Source organism: Vidua macroura, chromosome 23, assembly GCF_024509145.1.
Source record: "Vidua macroura isolate BioBank_ID:100142 chromosome 23, ASM2450914v1, whole genome shotgun sequence".
Classification (NCBI taxonomy): Eukaryota; Metazoa; Chordata; class Aves; order Passeriformes; family Viduidae; genus Vidua; species Vidua macroura.
The window spans coordinates 3493684-3502697 of NC_071593.1; the positions used below are offsets into that span (position 1 = coordinate 3493684).

Sequence of the window (9014 nt, forward strand, 5' to 3'; positions counted from 1 at the left end):
GAAGTGGAACATACTTCAAACCATACAAAGAACCAGCTGTCCATGATGAAGCAGAAATCCTGGTATGTTGTGGTGAGTCAGATCCATTCCTTTCCTATTTCCCTTTGTTAGATCAGCAGCCCTGGAAGAGAACAGGGTTCCCTGCAGCATTGCAAATGAGCCTGTGCACACCCCAGAGCAGGGCTGACCTGTGCTATAACACACTGAGAGCTGTTAATGAGCAAAGCACTTCTACTCACAGGACAAAGCAGGCAAGAGCAGGCATTTACACCACTCCAGAGATGCTGCCACAAAAGGAAGTCTCCTAATTCATTACTGACAGTAACTAGATATCAATGCTTACCCTTGTCTTTTTGCTTTTTATCTTCTACTACAGGAATTTTCCATCCTCTGTCACCTTTCCATCCACCAACCACTGAGAAACTGTTGCTGGTTATTTGAAAAACAAACATCTCTATCCCATAAACCAGGACACTCATAGGGAACAAAGTTACTAGAATGGAAACAAGTATCATAATGCCAATTTTACAACCAGAGCTGTGCTGTATACAGACACCAAACAAGGGGGTCAAAAATGCTGAAATAAATCTGATGTTCAATGTCAGGAATAATAAGCAGCAAAATTCCTGATTTCCAGAGCTTCCATTCAGCAGTAGGTACTGTGCTGGATGAAAGATGCCTGGAGCACACATGTGGAAGGCAGAAATATAGAATGCTTTGCTGTTTCATCTGCTTCTCAATAATGTATTTTCCTACCCAGACAATAGCACTTGAGAAAGCTGCATTTTGAATTGCAAATTGGATCAACCAAACCCTGTTCTGGCATCTTGTATTTATTATCTGACAAAAGCAGAAACCAGGATTAACAGTGCAGAATTGAGATTCTACATTTTTTCCATTAATTTGTTGGCTCTTTTCTTAGTGTCTGAATTTACAAGCTAAACAATGTTATGATGCTCAGTTTAACTTCCATGTCACCATAATTTTCGCTGAATTCCAGCTAAAAGTGTAAATTTCGGATGGTCAGTTACTATTTTAACTTGCTTTGTTTGTCGTGTGCTTGTAAATGTGGAATTTTGTTTATTTCTTTAAGCATTTATGCATTTCACAAATATGGCCTTTGCTCTCTTGCATACTGTAAATAGAGAAACGCTGTTTCTTTTTCCCCTTCTTCATGGAGGAATTCTGAAACAGTTCTTTTGTTATGGAGGAAATTCTCATAGGAATCCTAATATATTTAATGTAAAACACTCTCAAAGCTGTTTTGTTTTTTGTTGTATTCATGCTTTATGTGATGGTAGCTTATCCATCTTTTCCAGGCCTAAACAGTCTTCCTTGGACTCCATGGGTGTCTTGCTGCTGGCAATTCTGCCAGGCTCAGCCTCCAGCTGATACCACGGTGGCTTGGAAATAGCCCCATGGAAGCTCTTTTCATCTTCATGCCAGATGTTTCACAGAAACAGAGCAGCTCATGGAACTTTGGTGAGAGAGAGAAGGAGCTTCTGGTATGTTCTGCTAAAGCAGAATAGTAAATATCTCCTTCAACATACAATGTACCTGTGTGCAACTTGAAATGGACTCTGCTGCTTCCCTGCCTTTATTCCTTTGAAGGGCAGTAACTCTGCTATACTCATTAGTAAATGGAATTGTCTGCAGAAAAGTTAGGCTCTGAAATCTGCTTTCCTAAGGGATGTTTTTCATCTGAAACCAGACAGTAACCCCTCTGAAAATTTGAAGTTAAATCCTGATCCAGTTTTTCCTTGGAACCACCAACTGTGCCAAATTTTTTACTTGCTGGATAGCTGTTAAATCTGCTGCTTGATGGTTCCCTGGGATTGTTTCTGTGCTTTTCAAAGTAAAGCTTGGCCTTCATTCCTCTGGACAGAACAAGGTTAGACTGAGCAAGGAAATGGAGATGAGCTTTACCCTGTGTGTTTTTGTCACTTGCTGTGCCTTCCAAATTGTCTTATATCCATTTATATATTATTTTCCACGCTGTATTTGCAGTCAATTCTGGCCACAGATGTAACATAAGGCCCTGCTTATCTAAACTGGGTGAGGAGCAATGGTAGGAGAGAACAGACACAAAACCAACAAAAACCCCAACCACACTTCAGCAATCAGATTAGACTGAAAGATATTTATTAAGAAACAACAGCTTTGGTATTTTAAACCCAAACAACCTGTAAGTCACTAGAAAGTGGGATGTCTTCCCTCATAGCCAAAACAAATCAATGCACAAAGTCTCAATAGGCTTAGAATAGGAAACGGGTAGATCAGCATTTCCAAGTGCATATCCAGAAAACAAGTTCATTAAATTGATTTTGCACTCTACAGTCATAAAGGCTGAAAAACCTGTTACGAGAACTTATCAACAATTAAGATTGCTAGATATTGACTGTTACTGAAGTGGAGGAAAAATTAACATAGCCCCCCTCTCCCCAAGCAATAAATTACTGTATACCAGAAAGGAAGTTACACTAAAGTTTTCTAGTTAACTCTCAGAAGGGAATCATCATCCTTTATTTTCCTGTAGAATTAAAAAAAAAAAAAAAAACAAAGAAAAACAAACAAAAAAAAAACCACCTGATCAAAATATCAAAGGTCTTAGTATACCTTCAAGTACTTTCACCAAATGGATTACTCCTAGGGAACTGAACAGCTTACAGGGAAAGGAAACATCTGTTACACAAGCTTCTGGGATAAACAATTGAGTCACCACACCTTCCAAGTCTCAGATTCCTGTAATAGCAAGGCACAAAAGGATTGTTGCTTTCAAATGTTCCTTGTTCTCAGCTGCAATATTGCCAGGTGTCTTGTGCAAATGGAGGCTGAAAGCAGGACTAAGTTCACTTGGACACGGGGATGTTCCCATTCAATTAATGGAACACGGTGTTATTTCAAGACCATCTATCTTGCTTACTGCTACAGATTCTGAGCTTCAGCTGGATTCCACTTCTTCCCTGTTTCTGGAATCAAGTTCTGCATCACCTTCATTTGAAGTAGGTCCAACTAAGACAAGGCAGCAGAGTTGTTGGCTCTGCAGTGCCCAGAAGGATGAGGTGCTAGGTCAGCCCTGCGCTGTGGCTGTGAAGCCTCTGGGCACTTCAGCGGGCACAGTCGGGGACAGCCACCTGCAGCAATGCTTAACAAGTCACTTGGTAAAAGGCAGAAGGCAAGTCTTGGAGGTGACAAAGGCAACTGGATAGACAACAGTGAAAGGACATAATTACATAATTCCAAAGACACATTTCAGGTGCATGTCTGGGCACAGCTGTTACACAATAACTGACATCACCTCCTAACCTCTTCCTCCCTTTGCACTGAGGTTCTGATCATGATCAGAGGCTTGTAACTGCAGTTGTCTGATATACATTTCTATCCTACCTCTTCCTAAGTTACTTTGTCTGGCTACTCAATCTTTTATTGGATCACAGGTATTCAGACCTGCTTGGGATCAGGCTTGATCTCCAGTGCTGAAAATGACAAAACCAGTGAGCTGACAGGGAAACTTCCAGCTCACTTTAAAGACCCCTCACATACCAGTTGTTAAGTTTAGATCAATACCTTCTGTTCAGCCTTAGCTATCCAAAATCGAATTTGATTTTATAATTTGGAATAACAGCACAATCTATAGCTATAACTTTTCCTCTGACAGCTCTGTTTAACTATCATCTCCTTTTTTTCTAAATGAAACCTACATTTAACTCAGATCAGCCCTCAGGAGGGAAGCCTCTGAACAGCACAACTAGCTCACACAGCAAATCCAGTCTGGTCTTGCATTTGCACTTCATATCAACACACAATCAGGAAGTCCCAGCACTAAGAGCAGAATTCACCATCTACTGTCTATTCTGTGCTAAGTTTTTACAGCAAATAAATTTTCCAAGGCAACTCAAAACAACTTGAAATTTTTTACACCCAGGTAAGATGAGCTTGGAGCTCTGGCTCCACAGCTTGGAGCCAGAACCTTCAACTCACAGTAAGAAGCACTCAGTACTTTCCTTAACACAGCTTTGTATTTTGTCTGACAGGGAGAAACACCAATTCATCCTCCTCCCAAAATGATGGTGGTAAGTGTGCTTTGATGGAGGGCTGCACAGTGTCTATAATATGAAATGTACCACAAGTCCCAGCAAGTCAGCAGCTTCACCTCAGACAGCAGCCTGCCTCGGGGTGCTCCTGTGTGACACGTCACACGTTCAGAGCAGGCAGGCAGGTGTGCAGGTCTCCACAGAGCAGTTCAGACAAGTACAGCAGCTCTCTCACATGCTTTCTGGTACTGAAAAACAAGAAGCATCATCTCATGACAACTGCAACTGCTGGCCTAGAAACAAGCAATGTCCTACACTGATGTGTGGAAAAAGGACAGAAAGCTGTGTCTGCCTCCACCTGCAGCCTCACAAATGCCTAGGGACAGACAATAAGTTTATCTTTTGTGAGCCCTACTGCTCCAATCCCTGCCCTAATCCTCCTTCTTGCAAGAAGAGGTCACAGATCACTTGTTTCAAGAGAGACTGAAAATCCTCACAGTCTAAGAGGCAGCCTGCCCAGGCACCGCTGACACAACATCAGGCTGACAACACTCAGTGGACAGCAGCCAAAAGCAGCAGCCTTATACCTTACTCCTGAAGAGGGGCTTGGCTCCTGGCCCACAATACTCGTTGTAGATGAGTTTGAACAGAAACAAATGAAACAAAGTAATTAAGGAGGCCACACTGAACCAGAACAGGAAGGGTAAGCCTGGGTATTGCTTGGCCATGTGTTCCTCATGAGCCAGAATAGCTTTTAGGTGGAGTGTGTGTCTCAGGTCCTGCAAGTGGACCAAATCTGTTGATATATAAAGCAGTGGTGTGATGGGTTGAGTCACCATGACGGGGAACGTGTGACCTCGTGCCTCTGAGGTCAGCTCCACAGGCTCGTTCATACAGCCTGCCTCACACGCATACAGTCTGACAGGCTTGTCCTGGAATTTCACAGACACATGCAAGAAGGGCTTTCCTTCAGCATCCAGGAGAACAGCTAAACTGATCAAGTCCTTATTGTAATGGATCCCACGTAAGGAATAGCTGTTATGAAGTACGTCAGGGTCAGCCTGAAACTGAAGATGGTTTTCTGTGAACTGCAGACCCCCAAAACTAAGCACCATTCCCTGCATGAGTCCGTGCACTCCAGCTGTCACAAGACCCTTGCACCCCCGTTTTTGGAGAGTCAGCTTCCACAGGTCTGAGAGCTGCAGGATCTGGGTGACGCTGGTCAGCTTTGGTGGCCACAGGTTCTCGGCGTGCATGGTGGCGTGGCCGCTGAAGCAGTGGTCAGCGTAGTTCAGGCTGGCTTCAATCTTCTCCCTGTCCTCAGCAGCAATGAGCGGGTCCAGCAGCGGGGCTGGCACAGTTGACAGCACGTAGTAGAGGGTCATGTTGACAGTCTCACTGGATGGGGTATGTGCATCTGTGATCTTTCTCATTTCAATCCCTGTAGCAAAAGAAAACAACCAATAGTCAGAAATTCACTAGGAGGAAAAGAGGATCAAGCACACACGTTGGTGTTCAACATGGTGTTCTTTATAACGTCTAAGAAACCTGTGTCCATAAAACACCAAAGTGAAATGTTTCCTTGTGTTTGTCTAAGAAGATGCTTTCTCTGCTTCTTGGGAGTTTGAAAGCCAAGCTCCCACTAAAGACAAAGCTAATTTAATATACAGATGCCTTACAGGCCTGTCGTCATGACTCTGCAAGAATGATCTGTCAAAAGAACATAATCTTTTTATAAAGTAACAAGTTCTACATTATTTGGTCAGCTACTCTTTTACGTAAGACATTAAAATCTTAAGAAAAAGCATGTTTGTAGAACAGCCCTTAACCTCCATGCAGAATCTGTCTTTTATGCTACCACTAAAGGTCAACTTTATTTCCAACTGACATACAGGGCAAATCAGTGAAGTTCCTGAAGCCACGAAAAGCAGCACACACAGAATAATGATTATAAATGTTCTATCACTTTCTGTACATAGTCAGGTGTACTCCACTTTGTAAGGTAAGCTGGGTTCCAAACCAGAAACGCTGTTTTACTATCCCACAACCCATCAGGAAGCCCAGAGCCTCTGGAGACCTTACAGCAACCAGGACACTGAGCTGTCAGACACCCTCTAAAGCAACCCCATGGAAGTTGAGCATCACTTTCCTTACCTGAAATGAACAAGTCAGACCAGGTCTGCTGGTGCTCCTGGAAAAGATCTTCCACCCCCATCTTCATCACCTCCAGCATCTCTTTCTTGGCTGCCTCCCTCAGCTTGCTGAAGGTCTCCTCCAGCCTGGACACCTCGATGGGCTCCGAGGTGTACACCACGGACAGCACGGTCTCGTCAAAGTGCGACTTGGGCGCGACCTGCACCCGGCTCACCAGTTTCTTGGCAGCTACCACCACCAGCACCACCTTGGGGCTGCCGGCCAGCAGCAGGCGGCCGGAGGAGAGCAGGAACTGCCGCTCCTCCACCTTCTCCAGGCTGGTGGCGAAGCGCCCGCCCAGCGGGGCCGCGGCGGCGGGAGCCGAGGCCTCGAAGGCGGCCACGCGCTCGGTGGGGTTGGCGATGCGGATGCGCTGCAGGTAGAGATGCGGCCGGCTCCGGTGGGCCACCACCTCCTCCCGCAGAGTCACGCAGTCCCCGGCGCCGGCCCCGGGCCCCATCTGGACGCAGCGCACCCTCCGCACGGCCCCGTCCCGCAGCGCCGCCAGCGCCGCCCGCGCCTCGCCGCGCCCGCCCAGCGCCCTCAGCCGCACCAGCGCCGGATACTCGGTGGCGAGCGCCGGGCCCGCGGCGGCCCCCGCGGGCCGCACCCAGAGCCGCCCGGCGGACACGTCCAGCAGCAGGAACCCGTTGCCCGCCACCGCCAGCCCCGGGGGCCCGCCGGCCCCGGCCGCCTCCTCAGGCAGCGGCAGCGCATCGCCGCGCTGGGTCTGCGCCCGCCAGGCGCCCGCGGCCGCCTGAACGCAGAGGGCGGCGGGTCCCCGGGGCTCGGCCCCGCGCCCCGCGCCCCGCGCCCGCGCCGCGCCCAGGTACCAGTAGGCGACGAGCAGCAGCACCAGCAGCAGTAGCAGGCGCCGCGCCCAGCTGCTGGACAGCAGCCCCGGCAGCCCCTTCAGCCGCTGCTGCAGCCACATGGGCGGCGGCGGGGGAGCCCCGGCCCGGCCCTTCCCGGCCCCGGCCCCGCCGCACCAGCCCTAAGCCGCCATCGCCGCCGCGCCCTGCGGCAGCTCCGCCGCGATTGGCGGCGCTTTGCAGCGCTTTGCGACAGCCGCGCTCTCCGGCTCTCCCTGAGCGGGGGCTTGGCCGGGAGACGCGGCCCGGCCCGCTTGGACCGCCCCGGAACGGCCGGGAGCGCCGGCTGGGAGCCCCGGCTGGGAACCCCGGCTGGGAGCCCCGGCTGGGAGCCCCGGCTGGGAGCCCCGGCTGGGAACCCCGGCTGGGAGCCCCGGCTGGGAGCCCCGGCTTCCAAACCCCGGCTGGGAGCCCCGGCTGGGAGCCCCGGCTGGCGACCCCGGCTGGGAACCCCGGCTGGCGACCCCGGCTTCCAAACCCCGGCTGGGAACCCCCGGCTGGGAGCCCCGGCTGGCGACCCCCGGCTTCCAAACCCCGGCTGGCAACTCCCCCGGCTTCCAATTCCACCGACTTCCAACCCCCGACTTCCAACTCCCCCCGCTGCCAATCCTCGGCTTCCAACCCCCCCGACATTCGGCTCCAGGTCCCCCCTTGCTCGGGGCCCCGCCGGCTCCTGGCCCCTCCCGTTACCGGAGGAGGCTCCGAGCCTCCTCGGCTCCGGAGCCCCCGGCTTCCAACCGCGCCCTCCCCCGGCACCGGGGATCCCCAGCTTCCAACGGCTCCAGGGCTCCCCGGCTCCCGAGCCGCTGTCTCCGCTCCTGCCCCGCTCCCTCTGCTGTATCCGTGGGTGTCCTCGAGCAGCTCCAGCCCGGGGCTGAGGTTCTGTGTCTCCCACCCGGGTCACTGCACCGATCGAAAAGGCCTGGAGGGGTTTTCCCTAATTCCCGTGGCAATTTACTGTCTTACCACCACAGGGACTACGCGGGGAAGGAAGTTCTTCCTATCAAACTGTATCGCACTGTGTCGTAAATAGAGGAACACGGGAAAGCTTTGTATCCAGAGCAATGCTCGAAAGACCAAACGAGAAACACGGTTTCAAGCGAGTCAGGCAGAAACACTGTGAGATAAAGTGAAATGTGAAATTCTCGACCAGGTTGAGGCAATGAACCAGCTCATAAAAGGGAAACAGAGGAGACACGTTCTTAATTTTTTCCTCCAAATGAGCTGTTTGACTGGGGGGTGGGGTGGGGAGAGCACTGCGATCCCAAAACGGTGGGTGAGACCCCATTCCTTGCAGGTTCCAGTGGGGCTGGTGGAGTCGGCTTTGAGGCTGCTGTAAGAGCACAGCTCCGACCCTTCCAGTTTTTAGGAAGCTGCTGCTCCGCCTGGAGCACGTGTTGCACGTACTCCCTGGAACATCTGCACTGGCAGCTGGCTCTGTTTAAAAAGACAGGCAGCCGGCTGCAGCCAGCACGCAGAGCAGCACAAACACACAAAGAGGGGGAAATGTGCTTGCTGGGCTGGCATAGCTGCAGAACACAAAGCTGTCAAACAGAGCCAGCCTGGGTACAGTGGCATAAACAATGAGCCATTCATGATTTTGAGTGTGCAAAACCGCTTTCATTTTAGACTGGAGAGATTTAACTTCGTTAAAATGAGAAACTTGCAATTTTAAAAATCCATGTTGAGTTGCAGATCTCAGTCTGAGGTCTGAAGGTGAGGGACTGAACATCTTTGCTGTGCCTTAAACTGTTGAAGCTTAAACTATCACAGGCTTTGTCCAGGCCTGCAAAGTACTGAAGAAATCTAAAATGAAAGTATGCTCTTTTTCTTTTAATTTAGGGAAACTGGCAGCTTTGCAAAAGGAAGTTTTCTGAAATCACCGTCTTAGAGAGAACTAGGGTTCTTGCTTGGA

General features: G+C 49.9%; 1 protein-coding gene across 1 annotated transcript; it reads right to left on the reverse strand.

The window, feature by feature from the left end:
• Positions 1-2120: 2120 nt before the first annotated feature.
• KIAA2013 (KIAA2013 ortholog) lies at positions 2121-7227 on the reverse strand. The gene is made up of 3 exons (XM_053997343.1): positions 6189-7227; positions 4622-5475; positions 2121-3134 (listed from the first exon to the last, which is right to left on the reverse strand). The coding sequence occupies exons 1-3, from the start codon at positions 7159-7161 to the stop codon at positions 3108-3110; spliced, it is 1854 nt and encodes a 617-aa protein (XP_053853318.1). The 5' UTR covers positions 7162-7227; the 3' UTR covers positions 2121-3107.
• Between the last annotated feature and the right edge of the window lie 1787 nt (positions 7228-9014).